General features: G+C 41.4%; 1 protein-coding gene across 2 annotated transcripts in view; it reads right to left on the minus strand.

Moving 5' to 3' along the window:
* CLASP1 (cytoplasmic linker associated protein 1) overlaps positions 1–16,386 on the minus strand; it is a 1,312,099-nt gene that overhangs the window by 643,806 nt on the left and 651,907 nt on the right. Inside the window, exons 20-21 of one of the 2 annotated variants that reach the window (XM_085647274.1) lie at positions 9,470–9,577; positions 4,163–4,189 (exon numbers count right to left, since the gene is read on the minus strand). In XM_085647274.1, coding sequence (XP_085503400.1) covers positions 4,163–4,189; positions 9,470–9,577 — 135 coding nt within the window. The remainder of the gene's footprint in view (positions 1–4,162; positions 4,190–9,469; positions 9,578–16,386) is intronic. The other variant, XM_085647275.1, reaches the window with a different exon arrangement.

Consider the following 16,386-nt stretch of genomic DNA (forward strand, 5'->3'; position numbering starts at 1 on the left):
ACCCAAACTCTTGTTGAAATTGGGTGTGCGAGATACAATTGGAGAGCCAGAAAATTCTTTGATAATAGGAGGACTGCGCCCTGTCCAGTCAGCTAGCCATTTTGTCTCTGAATGTCGTTGCCCAGAAGGCAATGGTAGGGAGGAATTTGCATCCCGTTACCATCAAGAGAGGGGATAGAGCTGGGTTCTTCAGTGTTTTTGAAGCTTGCGAAATTCCCTTTCTAGGGAGTTTGCTATACCCTGTTGGGCGTAGATGTGTGGTGTCAAACTGCCTCTTGGGTCCAGCCATACCCACAGATACTTATAAGCATCAACCACTTCAATGACCTTCCCCTCAATAAACCATGTCCCCCTTTTGTTCAGTTTGTGGGAGATTATGATTACCTTCGTTTTCATGGCATGTATCTTCAGGTTACTGGTCCTGCAGCAGCTGGAGAGCGCATTAGAGAGCCTCTGGAGGCCAATCGGTGTTGGGTCCAAGAGGACTGTATCGTCTGCATACCGAAGTGATTTAACTTTGAGGCCAGCCACTTTTGGTGTAAATGCCCTCACTTTCACCAGGTGATCTGGCAGGTCAGCCAAGTACAGATTCAATAATAGTGGTACCAGTATGCAGTCTTACCTCAGGCCTTTATTTGTCAAAGATTATGCTCATGGTGGTCCATCCGGCGCTAACTCTTAACTTTACCCAAGAGTCAGAATACAGGGCAATACTGTCTTTTAATATATTTTGAGGGATGACCCGGTTGTTCAGTTTAGACCAGAGTTTTGATCTCGATACACTGTCAAATGCTGTTTGAAAATCAATAAATACTCTGAAGTGGGTCTTGACTTTTGCAGCCACAGTAGCTTCACTCAAGTGAGAGATGCAGATAAGGTTATCTTCAATATGACAGCCCTTTTGAAAGCCTGTTTGCGTCCAAAACAGTCACTGTGCAGATTTCCCTATTTGAATTTTACACTGCTAGCAAAGGCAAATCTGTAGAACAAAGAACCCGACTAAGCAAGCTTGCATCAGCTTCCCCAGTGCTATTTATGATGCACAAACAGTTCAACATAACAGGACATTTAATCCTGTTGCTCATGATGCTCCCTACTATTACATTCTTGCCTCGCTGGTAAACCACATGATACATAGTGCAAAAATGAAACGCTGCAAGGGTAATGAAGGATAAAATGAGACTAATAAGGCAGCCTCTATCTTATGCCGAGGAAACTCGAACATCATGCTCTTAAAAACGTCCTGGTAAATATCAGACGGTATATGCCAAAAATACAAATAGATGACAATGTAGGAGCATGCATAGCTAAACAGACCTTTTGTGCCTAATCACTAGTCTGACACGCATTGGCAAAGACAATAAGAATCACTTTTTTGCGAATGCTTTTTGCTATTTTGTTAAGCATCAGCAAAAACAAAATTAATGGTTATTGCCATACTGCCGATGCTGAACTGTACAATAATTTTTTTTTTTTAAATTAAAAGTTGCATGCATTATGACAGAGGAAATGTTTTTTTTGCTTTAATTTACTATTCAAAGATAGCAGACAACTATCTTGGAGCGGTAAATTAACAAAAACATAAAAAGTGCTCAAAAGCAATTTTTATTTTAAGAAAGGAGCATCCCAGAAGAAAATTGCAGCTGCTGGGCTGTACAGGAGATAATTAAGCATAATTAACAAAAAAAGAACGAGACCGGGAAGGGCAGCAAAGATGGAGCAAGCAGAGGAGGAGTAATTGGCAACGACCAACTGCAGCAGTCTGGTGGGGGGTTTGAAGGGGTAGAGCAAAGGAAGAGCTTGGCTAGTTAGATAATAAAAAAATAACAAGCATTTGCAATGCAATAGGTCTCGCAGATACGAGAGTTTCAGCTATTGGCATTGTAAATAACAATGCCTTATTTATGTTTAAAAAAAATAAAAAAATAAATGGCATTATTATTTGCAATGTCAATAGCTCAAACTCGCGTAAATGCGAGACCTATTGCATGGCTGGCAGAGCTAACCCTTCGGTGGCCGGGCTGCCTGAGAGCCGGGAGGAGTCGAGCCCACTGGCTGGAAGCAGACGCACAGGGAGGGGGCGCGGGGCGGTGTGTGTAGCGCTCTGCCCCCTCCTCTCCTCCCAGGCCCATTCCCTTCAGACCTGGGCGAGCTGCAGCTGTTCGAGGTGGGAGAAGCCGACTGCAGCGGCCACAATAAAACACGTGCCTCTAAATGTCGACTGTAGGAGAACACAGCGCTGTTAGTGGAGAACCGAGAATGAATGTGTGTATACTGTTTCTGGTGGCCTCGAGAAAATCCGTTCCTGTAGGGCATCTGTTTCCATGGGATGGCAGGACAGCACTTTCATTGACTTCCAGCGTAGCGCTGTCAGGCTCGAGCATTCAAATGTTTTAATTTATGCTGTTTGGAGTTAGTCCCAGTTCTTGTTTTATTTCTTGTTTTGTATTATGCGGCGTATGAGCAAGCGTGCTCGTGAGCGCCTCGTAAACAGCGCAGAATGAAAAACAGCGCCAGGACCCTGGGATGCACTGTCGGAGTGGCGTTCCCCCCCACCCCCCCAAAAAAAAAAACCAGAAAAACTTTGCCCCACCTACTGTCAGATGCAATTGTGTAAATAACTGGTTTGGGATTAAGCAGCGGATAATTCGCGTTTACTTTTTTCCATGGGATTCCGACAGGGGAGGTCGTACCAAGTCACGCATGGGCCTGTCACGGTCTTCATTTGTGCGTGTAACGTTTCTAGAGTTTAACAAACCCCCACCAGCTGATAGAGGTCTGATCTCAGTCCCTTTACTGAAATAAGGGTCACTGCACAGTAGCCCTAAAAAGCACGATAGCTCAGGGCGGAAAAAGAAAACATTTCTGGTGAAACGCACACGAGGTTGTTCTGCCCGAGGATACACTGAGAGGGCTACAGGTGGTCTGCTCCTATGAGCGCACGCCCAGTGCCACCTCTCCCCCGTGGAGTTTCCTGACACTACAGAGGCTACTTGTATCCTTGCAGGCCCTAGCAAACAATTGTTTTGTGCCCTGGCGATGCACTTTGGTTCTAGCCGCACAACCTCGAATCGACCGCGCGCAGTTACTGTAACCCATGACGTGAGGACCCCCCAGGGTACAGTCTTTCCACCCAGCCTGCTCCTTCAACCCCGGGAAGCTGAGTTGATGCCCGTCCGCGCGTCCTTCCGGGCACGAGACCAAGCACGTGCCCCCAGTGCGTGCGCATTCTTCCGTTTGCTGTGCTAGTTCCCCCACAGTTCTGTGCGACAAATGTAACACTGAAAAAACAGAACACGAACAACAGGAGGGGGGTGGGTACAAAGTAAACCAGTAACTAGGAAAGTGAAAGCGCGCCACGCGTGCGTTGTGCTCAAACGACGCGAGCTGTACACGTGCACATCGCCTGTCTGGGCGCGTGCACATCTCCGGAAGCAAAATCTACAATAATAGATCTCGCAAGCGAGCAGCGCATGGGCTGCGTCGCTAGGCGAGACGTAAAAACGACCAACTATGGGGGGTGGGGAAGCAACAAACTAACGGAGAAGGTGGAGGAGGTGGAAGCTACATAGTGTGGAAAGCATGCAAGAGGAAGAAAACACACACACTTGCATGAGGAGCTGCAAAAAAAAATGAAAAAAACGTGGTTCCTTGATGTGGAGCTATGGTAGTATACAAGCCTTCCAATCAAAGTGATGGGAAAGGAGCTATGCTCCAGGGCGAGGAAGAAAAGTCAATGAGAATTGACAAGAATGCCAACCAATTGTATTGCAAGGGGTGGACCAAAGTTCACAGTAAGTATTAGCATTATACACAATGGGTCTTTCAACAACAGACAGGGGGAAACTATCTGTAGGTAAGACCTAACTATGTTCACCTCAGATACTCATCAATGTCACATTACAGAATTTGGTTTAAGCGACATAGCCAAATATAAAAATATATCTTAATGAGAGAATCAATTAATTAGACATTAGCAACTAAGTCACACTTTCTTTGTACAAGTTAAAACTGAAAAGGTTAGCTTTTTTTATACAATGTTCAACAAATCGTAGTCAATGAAGTACACCTTCAGTGGTATGAAAAAGTGAAAGAAAAATAATTTTGCTAAAGATTCAATGAGAAAAGAAAACTGGAGGAAGGAGAAGTGCAGTAATCTTACCACCAGCCGGATTAGCCGATCTTGATCCTTGAATATGAAAGCAGGTTGAAGAACAGGGCAAATAGTAGATTAAAAGATAGGCTTCCACATGCAACAATCCATTGACATGCACAAATAAGTGTACAAATCATTTTCTCAATGCCATCAATCCGTCAACTTTGTGGTATAGAATTTCATGCAGTTTGCGGGCACTATATTGTCCTTTCAAATAGTGCAGTCTGTATCATAAGGTGAGAAACACATTCAATCATAATGAATAAATGGCCAAAGTAGTCAGACTCCCTGTGCGCAAGGCATATCTCTGCATTTTAGTATGCTGATCCAGACGACAGATCAATGGACACCGAAACAATCACTAAGGCACAATAGCTGCTGTTCGTAGTGATGGTTTAGCAACAACCAGAAAAAGTTCTTTAGAAAATAAAAAAAAACATAAAAAATAAACAGTGCATTAAACCATCACTGAATTCAGTGGAAACATTTAACATTAAGTGAAACTGTAACAAGCAAGTGACAGACATTAAATTTATTGCATATTGTTCTGTACCTAGCTATGTTAGGTTAGGGTAGCCAGATTATGGCACAGACCAGGGAATCATGTGGATCATGTCTATGCTGCCTTGCTGGAAGATAAGATTTTAGAGCAGTGTTTAATAATGGGAAGGAAGCAACTGTTTACACGTCATCTTGGAGTGGGTTCTGACTTTAGGACCCACAAGACAAAAACCTGTATTGAAAATGTTTGATCTGGTAAAAAATGCTACAACTAGCTAGCAGTTCGCAGTTTTGTGTGTAGCAGAGGATACCATAGATTAGACAAATTGTGGAAAATTTATGGGATGTCGAATTCCTCGGTCAGAAATTTCATATAGTGCTCTTTGTTTAGCAGAGAGCCATCCTGCCTAGTGTTCTTTTGGGAGGTGCCTTTAGCTAGGAAGGTTCAAACGGGTTTTAGCACACATTTCACAACCTTGTCTTAGGGTAAGAAGGCATTCACAGGCAGGCTTACCAAGATGTTTTTAAAATAATCACTGTTAGAACATCGATTACGCTAGAGCTGGGTGCAGATCATGTGTAGTTTCAATTCATTGTATCTCACTGCTCTGGCTAAGGAGGTGGTGAAAGTTTAAAGCCACATGTTTGAATTGCAGGCTAGATCAAGATTTCTATGGCAAGTTGATGGTGATAGCGAGAGTGAGATCAGACAACAAAAGTATGCATTCAGGTACGGTGCACAGTACTGTAAACGGAGGAAGAAGGGCTGGAGGACATGAATGATGGGACTAGAACCAGTGCTCCACTGGTAATGCGAAGAGTGGCAAGTGTTACAAATAATGTTGGGTGATTAACAGTCTTGACTTTGACTGCAGAACAATACAACAGTACGATAAGAACAGATGAAGGTTGTAATGCACAGGGGGATAAAGTTCGGCCTTCTAAAGACGTGGATAGTAGGTCGGTAAGGGTAGGTAGTAGGTCCAATAATATATTCAAGATATAAGAATAGTTAAAGATGGGCATCGTGGGTGCTGTTCTAAGGCTTGAAATCCACTTGCTGTCCAAAGGAATTAGGCTTCATCATTTGGTGCAGAGCAGTGCTTTCTGGCCTTTCGGTGAGATGACAGCAACAATACGCCCAGAAGCTGGCACTCTGCCTACTTTAACTGTTCTTATATCTTAAATACATTATTGGACCTACTGCCCACCCTTACCGACTCTTTTAAAAGCCTATCAAAAATACAAAATACATAGTTTGGTTTCGCTTACAAATAACCTGGGACGGTCTGAGATCACTCGGCATATGAAGAATTTTATAAATATTTCACAAGTATCCATTCTCCTTTAGAACGGTCAATAACATTTATTTTTCAGCCACTTCCTTAGGAACAACATGTTGTAAAATGTAAAATATGGGTCCTTTTCAAAAGGTTCTTTGAAAAGAACCACTGTAAACCACACTTTACAGTGTGTAAAATAGTCCTGACCCCTATAATCTGTCAGTGCAATTCAGGAAAGGGATTTATGACTAGACAGTCGAAGAAATGTAATTTTCATTGTTTGCTTTATTCTCAGGGCAACTCTACAAGCGCTAGAAAGTTGAGGGACATTGCAGAGATTTTGGGAAAAGAAGTCTGTACTAGGCTTGCTTATCTGGGCATACTAGAGAAAATTTGAAACAAGAAGAATATAAGGTAGACATTACAGCTATGTACCCTTTATTTGTAGACACTGAAAAACTCTGATGAGTAAGGAAAACGTAGCACAGAATGTCTGACTGAGGAGTCTCGAACGTTGGCAAGAAGATACAACCCTGTCCAACTGCCTCACTGGCCTGAGTAAACAATCTTCATAGTTGGTTTTCAGACAGCCAGATTGGCAGTTTGATTGGTGTATCAGTACTTCTCATCCAGTATGGGGTGAAGAGAATTACCTGTGAGCCATCGTCCTGACATTCGTAAACAACCCTTGAGATTAGAGGATTTAGAGGAAACACAAAGAAAGCCCAGTCATCAAATTGTTGAGTACAATGGCAAAGAGACAGATGACAGAAATCGGTGTGGGGAGAAGACCATAGCTATTACATCGGGTTGGGAGTTCACAATCATTTCCTTACAGGAATAAGCATGCTCAAGGCACTTGCCTTCACACAGAAGACACCCACCAGGTGAGCTACCACTCACATTCAGCCTTCCGGAGCCCATTGCACACCCTCCCAGCACAGGGATCCAGAATCCAACTCCATTTTGCCAAATAAGGTATTAGATGGCAATAATCTTGTTAGAGAGGGCCTGCTCAACACAGCATGTGATAGAAAGAAGATACACCTTAAGGAATGGCCTGATGGCCACAGCTCCACCATGGTGATATGCAGTTTTTGCTTTGCCAGGGACCATTGGTCTTGCCCCATCATCTCTCTCAAGTGAACACCTCAGCTGAGGAAGGAGGCATCCAGTAGCCTGTGACTGCAGAAAAGAAGGGGTCATCCAATGTAACACTGGAAGGACACACCTAACACTCAAAATCCAGAAGGACTGGGTTCCAAATACCAGTTAGAGAGGCATTACTGCAACTAGAATCTGTGGACGAACCTCATTCTCCACCAGGCATGCAGCACTGAGCCATCAAGCCCAAAAGGCTATGACTTTCAGAACTGGAACCCTCACCAGAGTTTGAAACATCAGAATCATTTCTCACATTTTCAAGATTCTCTGAGGCGGAGGAAAAGCTCTTATACAGGATTGCTCAATTGAAGGTCAACCACTGAGACTGAAAGGGATGCACAATTTGCTAATTGAAGGAAAACCTGAGATGATGGAACAAGGTCAGGGTGTGCAACAAGCGGTCCAAAACATTGTTAACTTCTCTTCACTAGCCAGTCATCCAACTACACAAATACATGGACTCCCCAACTTTTGATGGAGGCCATTGTGATGATCAGCATCACAGCAGTCATGTCTGAAAGGAAGAAAAGTGATTTCATAGTGTTGGGATCTTACTGTGAACCAGTAATAATGTTGGGATACTTGGGATGTTCAAATAAGCAAACTGGACTTCCTGGGACACCCCTAAACCCTGTGCGTTCAAAGCCAGGAGGGTTCTACAAAGAGCATTCCTAAATGTGTCCTACTGAACAAAGAGGATATGGAGCCTAAACTGCATAATTGGTCCAGGGACCTAATCCATCTTGGGGACAAGGAAGAATAGAGAATAAAATCCCACTCTCCCTTCTCCTGGGGCGCCAGTTGGATGAACCCTTTCTGCAAAAAGTTCAAGACTTCTGCCCCTAAGACTGAGGTGTAGTTTTGGGATCACTTCCTGACATCTAGTAGATTTTCCAGAGGAGAGTCCACCAAGAGTCAACTGGAGCACTCACAGATCTGTGGATGCCACTAAGCAGAAAACAGGAGATCCTCCTCTAAATGGAAGCTGTGAAAATCAGAGCAGCTTTATGGAGGCAGAACCAGTGAAAAGAAGGAGAATGAGTGCAGATGTTAGCGACCTTTTATTCCAACTCTCCCTCAAATAATGAAAAATAACTGTTCAGAATCTGTAACAAAGAAAACTATCTCTAGCGGGAAGGCTGGGTTCTTGGAAAGACGCAAAAGTACTTTGGTGAAACTATTTTTCTGGAAAGGACAGTTTCGGGGAGCCGGCATCAAAGCTAGCCAGGCCTTGATGAAGAGTAAAAGAGGTTCCGAAGCAACAGAATTCTGGCATAAGATTTCGAAGAGAATGTTGGTTTAGAGCTCTGCACATGAAAGTGCCACTGCATTAACTTAATCTGAAAAAGGAGGATTAAAAAAATAGCATGGACCAGAATCCTTTAAAATTAAAACGCCTAATATTTTGCAGGTTCAGGAAAGAAATTTCCTATGCACAGTACCATACTCAAGTGCAAATGATGACATGCTTGTATCCTTATAAGAATTAATTTAAACAGTATGTTGTCAGAGTAGACATTAAAGAATTGTTGACAGAGGCATCAGTTACGCTAGAGAACATGCAGCCAAAATAAATGTTAACATCCTTTTCTGATTGCTGATCCATCTTTTTTTATATTAAGGGTTATATGTTGCCTTGCATAAAATTCAAATGGTGATCAATCTGTACCTCTGTGACTGAGGAAATTCAACTGTAATATGCATTGTGATGGTCGTCCAGTAAATTATTATTGTTCATAAATTGCATACTTTTGTTTTTTTAATTACCAGTAATGGACACACCGTTAGTTAATCAAATCATAATAAGTACATTTATTAGGTTTCAGTCATCTCCTAGTGGCACAAACTGATGAAATGATAAAATACAGAATGCGAACGAACAGCGTGATAACAGAATTATGACAAATTGTTCAATAAAATGACTTTGCAATACGTGTGCTTAGCCACTGGTAGTTTTGGAAAAAAACAAAGTATTGTTTCACCCAACCGCATTTTTACTTTCCGTGTCAGGGACTAAAGAATAGTCATTTGAAAATGAGTAATTTTAATTCTCAAATAAAAGTATTCTACTGCCTTGCCTCCGTTTTCTGCAAATTGCAGTAGTTATTCACAGATAAAAGAATACTGTGCAAGTTTTGAGGAAAGACTAAGCATATGTCAAGGGAAAGGTTCAGTCTCAAAGCGAGAACAGGTATCACAGAAATTACTGCACATTCTACAAAGTTGTGTCTTACAGAGCCACACTGCCCAGTTCTAAAATGACAGATCTGTCTTTAAATACAATCCTTGCACCAACTCATAAGTGAGGCAGAAGCAATCAAAACCAGAAAAAAAAAAATACACATTAGGCACAAATCTTACTTACGTTGAGACTGTGAAACCACTTTAGCCCGACTGCGGCCTCGAGTATCCACAATCGCCGATGCTGTGCTTGTAGAACTACCAGAACTCTGCCGCCTCGTTCGAATACGACCTGGTGATAAGAGCCAACTTGAACATTAGAAACATTTCTCCACAGTGAGAAGGCTACTCTACTCCAGACCTGGAGAAATCTACCCACATTCGGGGACGAGCAAAAGACAACCAGTAACTAACTGGCTGTGATGAAGAGCGGTTTAAAGAAAATCGCAAGGAGGCCAAAGTGCAGGTATGTGATAAACGGTACTTCATTTATTCAAATTCACTTACCCTGCACCACTTTTGCTAGTCATTTATACCCCCTGAAAGATAGAAACGCTTCTAGAAACATAAGCCAGTCAGTTGAACAACATTTTGACCATTATTACTTCACATCGGTGGCGAATTGCCAGAATCCATAGCATTCATAATCTCAGGTGCAGTCATCTGGCACGTGATAATGGCAAAGAAATGAGCCAAAAGGCTCTAAATCCGTACTCCTTAAAACAGAAAAGCGTCAAGCAATTGAGATTTTCTTAACACGTTTGTATGACCGTCACCTTTAAGTTTTAACATTAAAAACTCATATTTTAAATTCCACAATCAATCAATTTGTCTTTATTCAGTTGCAGAACCATTAAAGCACACAAAAAACAGTATAAAGAACATTAAAGAATCCATTACAAACTATATGTATGTATTTCCACAGCTCCCAGTGAAGATTAAATCCATGTCAGATATAATAGGGACATTAAATTCAATAAATATGTGATTATTGGATCATAAAAAGGTTCAGCAACTAACAAATAAGCAAGAACTGACATTAACAATGTTTATATTACAAACAAATTATCTCACCAAAAAACAAACCAGAGGGGAGTCAAGCATCTTTAGGTATAGTAATGTTGGTCTACAATGTACAAAATTAGCTCTTTTTAAAATAGGAGTGAGTGAGGTACCTCTTTGTGGTATATAAAATTCACAAAACCACAAGCCATCAACATTTTCCATACTCCTCTACAGTTAGATCTTTAATAATCAATCTATTTAGAGATGCACTCGGATTGCGCCAAATAGAAATCCACAATAAAAGAGATGCAAGTTGGAGTCTATCGGCCAGATAGGACATCCATAGCACTTTGTGACAGGAATAGTGTGAACAAGACTGCAAAACAGAAAAAAAGATGTCTACAGAAATTTTTCTTCTCTGTTTGTGGGAGACCCCAGAGTCAAAACAACCCCAGACATCAGGTCAATGACCGGCAACAGAAACACAATTCGACTGATATAAGGTAAGCATAAATCAAATATCCTTCTTTCCCAATTTCTGAGTAAAATTAAAGACAGCCAAGAAAGACTGCGCAAAGGATGTCTTTTTAATTATTAACAGCTCCTTCCAAGATGAGTGACTATCGAAGGCCTTCAGTTTCTCCAAACTATGACCCTGTATCATAAAATCTCTTGAGTTTGCCCATTTGCTTCCATTCACCAGGAAAACATGTCTTACTAAGGTTTGTGCCAAGATCTCTTTTGTCCATATAAGAAACAAAACCATCAATAAGTTCATTAAGAGCATTAGCTGTTCTTCCCAATTGGACAGCATAATCTGCATAGAAACAATCACTCTTTTTGTTTTTGGGGGGAGGGTTCGGGGCAGAGACATCTTTTTGTCCAGATGCTAAAAGGCATTCCAAGTCATTTATGTATAAAACACATGAAACTGAAGCTAAAACAGACCTCTGTCTGACACTCTGGGCTAGTTTCAATAAATCGGGAAAGTTTCCTTGAGTCTTGTACCTACCTTTTGCCTTCAAGTCACAGTGTAGATGTTGCAAAAAAGATATTACATCAAAATCAACCCCTAGTTGGCAAGTATGGACCACCGATTCAGCCTACTGACAATCAATGGCCGAGTTGAGGTGCATAAATAACAGAGGTATTGAAGTTTTCTGACCAGTATACTTCAAGTAAAATGTGGAGATTGAAGCACTGTTCTGTTGTACCCAAACCAAATTTAAAACCATACTGAGCTTCAGATATAATTCCCTTCTCCTCTGCCCAACTAGAGATCTGTTCCATTATGACCATGCCTGCAATTTGTGCAAAACAGTCAAATCAAGGGAACTTATAAAGCATGCAGGTATTCCAAGAGTGTCCCAAGCCTACTGGTTCACTAGCCGCTGCACTCACCAGGAAAGGGTTATGATCTAAAAGGCCTTGTTAAAAAGCCAGGTTTTCAGGCTACGCTTGAAAGAGCTCTCATCCTTAGTTGCACAAAGGTACAGGCGAAAAGCAGAGCAGAAAAGGAAGTAAATCCCCATTTCTTCCTCCTCGTTCAAGGTACTACTGCCAGTAGTGCATCAGCAGACCATAAAGTTCTAGATGGACGATAATGAGGGAGATGCTGAGTTAGATATTTAGGGCCTAGTCCATAGAAAGCTCTATGGGCTAGCCCCAGTCCCTTAAACTTCACTCTTGCCTGGATGGGAAGCCAATGTAACTCTTTAAGAGAGCCCTGAACTGAGGTATTCCATGGGATGTTCAGCAGGAGCTGTGCGGCAGCATTCTGCACCAACTGGAGTCTCAACAACCGGAGAAGGCCAAAACAAGTCCCAACTAAGCTCTCCAACTGTGCTTTGCAGGACTAATTGTTGTCAAACTTCCCTCCGAGGCTCTTAACCACTGTGGTGGGAGACGGGGGAGATGGAGCAGAGCTAGATCAAACCTCACCACCCCACAGAGGGGTGGGAGAACTAAGGAGCAGAATCTCCGCCTTACTCATATTCTGCGCTGGATGTTGTTCCGGCACATCCACTGGAAGACCGCTGACAGACACTCTTCAAATCCACTTTGGGCACTAGAAATGTTCCTGTCCCAAGTTAGAATGATCTGCAGGTAATCAGCATAAGAGATTACTTGCAGTCCAAAGTATTCCACCAGGGATGCCAAAGAAGACATGGACATTAAACAGAGAAGCCCTGGGGAACCCCATACTCAATGGATTTGGGAGCAGACGCTAATGGCGGCATCCACACCGACTAATATCTGTTCGATAGAAAGGAACACAGCCAAGCCAGAGCGGTACCACCCATCTCGAAGTCCCGAAATTGTTGCAACAGAATAGGATGGGAAACCTTATCAAATGCCACCGAGAGGTCCAGTAGAAGCAAAGCTGCTTTCTTCCCACTGTCCACTGCCAATTTAATAACATCTGCGACCTCTACCAAAGCAGATTTGGTGCTGTATCCAGGGTAGAAGTCCGATTGCGAACGGTGCAGCAACTGGTTAGCATCAAGACAACTGGAAAGTTGGAAGTTGGCTGATTTTCCAAGAATCTTAGAAAATGCTGGCAGTAAAGAGATAGGCCTGCAATTGGCAAAGACGGCCTTGCCTGCTGCTGGTTTTTAAGTAGAGTCACTAAATTGCTTTATCCAGTGCTCTAGCATGATTGTCAGATCTTGCTCCTCGTATGCATTTGAATAAAAAAATGACAAATTCATGCATTTCCACGAGGTGCTAATGCTTTTTGTGCTACTAGCTTGAAGAACATCCTCCCATTTGTTTTGTCTTAATTCTTTTTCCTGGCCTGGATTGCTTCTTTATATAGCTGTCTTCAGGCAGTCAGTCACCGTTACCCTCTCTTGGTACCTTGAGGAGAGCTTCTGTTAGAGTCTATTTGCCTTTGAGCAAGCTCCATCAAACCCATACATTTTCTGGTTAACATGGAATTGATGGTGCTAGTGATCTTGTTATAAGAGCCAAGCACTAAGTCATCTGTAAGTTCATTAAAATCCAAGAAATTATAAAAATCATACCTATTAGACACAATTACACTTTTTAGCACATCATTGTGATTGAGTTTATCCCACTTTAGATTGTGACCACCAGCTTGAGTTTCCATTCACAGGGTTACGAGATTAGATATCTGAGTAAGACAAACTAATTTCAACGACAAAAAAAGTGAGTTATGATAACTAACAGACACCGACTTAACATACGAGTATACATATTTATCAAAAAGATTAATTGACATAAATATGTAATTAATTATGGATGGGCAGGGGCCCCAGCCCAAAAAATTTAGGATTTGTCTTGGAAAGACTAATCTTGGGTATATGTCCATCGACAAGACTTATTTTTGTTACATAGTAACTTAGTTAAAAAGACTATCCTACTTCTTATCAGAACAACCAGAGATAATTGGAAAGCTCCTCGGGAAGTTTGTATTGGGATGACAACCTTCCTCAGACTGCTCTGTGTCAATTTTATCATCGAAGACTCCTGCAATAATTACCTGATTACTGGTTCTTTACAGGTCAACGTCACAGTTGGTATTAATGTCTACCTGTTTAACCATGGCAGATTGTTTCTGAATGTTGTTTTTGTCAAAATTGTTATAATAAAAATTAAAGATGACAACATTGAGGCTATGACGTTTAGTTAAATGTACAAACTGCATAACAGAGGAATCAATAGCAAGACATCTGACATTATTATTACTGGAAGATTACTTATAGCTTTCCTCTTACCCAGGATGAAGAATCTTTGTTAGAAAATATTGAGTGGAAGGGCCAAGAGGGGTGACCCAGCCCAGCCTCTTCTGGGTGGTTTTTAATTTGGTGTAACTCCCATGCTTTCTTTAGTAGGGAGGTGATTGAGGACTGTTTGTTCTGTGAGATGAGCCATCATATCCATTGGGTGGATTATATTAAGCGAATGTGTTCAATTCTGGGTAGACAAACAATTTTTTCTAAGCCCCCGATCTTACTGCAAACAGACATGACTAGGATCAGAAGGTCTTATCTGGACAGGAGGCAGTACAGCTGTCCAAGCACCAGAATCAGGAATATATTTTAATCCAAACCATCCCTGTCCTGGAGCCATTCCTAGACTTTGGGTCTAACACATGGGAAAGGACTCTTAACCAGATTTAGGATTAGGTGTTATCTTTCATTTTCCCTTGGGCAGTGTGATCATTCGCCAATTCTTGTATGTTCATGTGATGAAAAATCCTCCCCTAGGTCTCCTTGATTTTTGCATTTTTTTTGTATGTTTTATCGTTGTTTTACCATGCCCTTCCTAATCCCGGTACTAAGGGGATCAGGTCTTTCCAGTTGCAGTTCTGCATTATTGTATTTGCAATTGTTGAGTACACCAGAGATATGCTATAGTGTTTGTTCCTTTGTAAAAAAGAAAAATGTCCTTCATGTGAGGAAGTCCATGGTCTTTTGAATGAGGGTGGCAGGGTCCTTTTTTAATGCATAGTTTATTTTTTACAGTGAAAAGTTTGTCTGGCTATCCTGAATCCTCAGCCTTCTAATGCCATTATGGGTGGTTTTTGCTATTCATTTTGTAAAACCATGAATTGTACTTGCCTTTATGAGTATTATTTAATGTACAAATACAGCTAATTGATTTGATACTGCTGTTCTGTAGTCTTTATGAACATCACACTTTACTTTAAACTCTTTTTCATCAGCACTGGCAATTAGGTAAGAATCGATAACCGTGGCCGATATGTTTTCCAGTGAATTGAGAGCAAGGTCTGCTTCGACATTCTGCACCCTTCAAAGACAGAGAATCACATAGGTTGACAGGACATAGTAAATTATGTTGGCAAAGTCCATTCTAGACATAACTACTGCCAGCACTGTTAGCACATCAACGCCACAGCAAGGTATTAAAAAATCTGTCTGTGTGATGTTAGGTTAATCACCCAATTTCTCTAGCACAGTTTGTTGTGTTTATAAAGACTGCGGGGTGTTCTTCTGCAAAAACTGCATGGCATGGATTTGAATTCCATCTGTAATCTGGATTTTTGCTGTCAATTAGCTTTAATATATATCAGAGTGTCACTACCCTCTCATAAAACAAAACCCAACTAAAAGGTGCATATATTTATATTAAATTCATAATCTTTCCAGTATTGACCTTGTGCGGAATACATAAAACTAGGGTAAGGTAAATCGAACCTTTAAAAAAATGCATAATTACTGTTCCAAGTTCTTGGAGAGGATGGCATGCAAACATAAGCACTCCTCTCTGATAATACTGGTCTTGGATCCTTACCACAGGTATAGAAATATTCAAAGCTTGTCAATCTCTGATAGAACCAATGATAAATTAGCCTTTTCTGTCTAAGAACTAGAAGCTCCTTTCTGCCTGACAACCTATTCTGTCATGTCACAGGTTATTGTGACCAGAAGGGTACTCGTCTCTAAGATTTGAGACAACACATTCCAGCAGATGTTCTCTATAATGGAGACTGCATGCTAGTACGTAGCGGTTTTCCCACACTATTCCTTCCAGTTCTGTGATTCTAAATCAGTGAGTCCAGTTACCTCAACAGCATTCTTCTCAGCCCCACATGAATATTTCAATAATTTCTCTGCCACTGTCATGTTTGCTTTACAACAGTTGTTCTTCTCATCATACTTCAGACAGTTTCCAATTCTCTTTATTCAAGTGAATTTCAGTTTACCCCCATTTTGTTTCCTTGCCTGCTCTGTCTCAATATGCACTTAAGTTCCCAAGTGTTTGCTAACTTGTGTTATACTTACAATGTAATCATGCAGCCTGCTAATTGCACGTCGTTTGCATCTTGCACTTCCCTGGTATACTTACTAGACCAATGTTTGCTCTTTTCTGAAATTCGTGAAAATACAGCATACATACTAGACCAATGTCTGTTCTCTTACAAAACTAGTGAACCGACTGGGAGTTATTATAGTTAGGGAACGGTCTTCATAAAATCTTTAACCATTTGTAATGTTTTCTTTAAATCTTCTAGAATTAGATGTTTAATAGAGGTGCACTTCAGTTCCGATGGAGGGTGGGGGAATGAAGAAGAGGGAGAACTGGCAAGAATTTGAACTGCACACACAA

This window comes from Triturus cristatus, chromosome 3_2, assembly GCF_964204655.1.
Source record: "Triturus cristatus chromosome 3_2, aTriCri1.1, whole genome shotgun sequence".
NCBI lineage: Eukaryota > Metazoa > Chordata > Amphibia > Caudata > Salamandridae > Triturus > Triturus cristatus.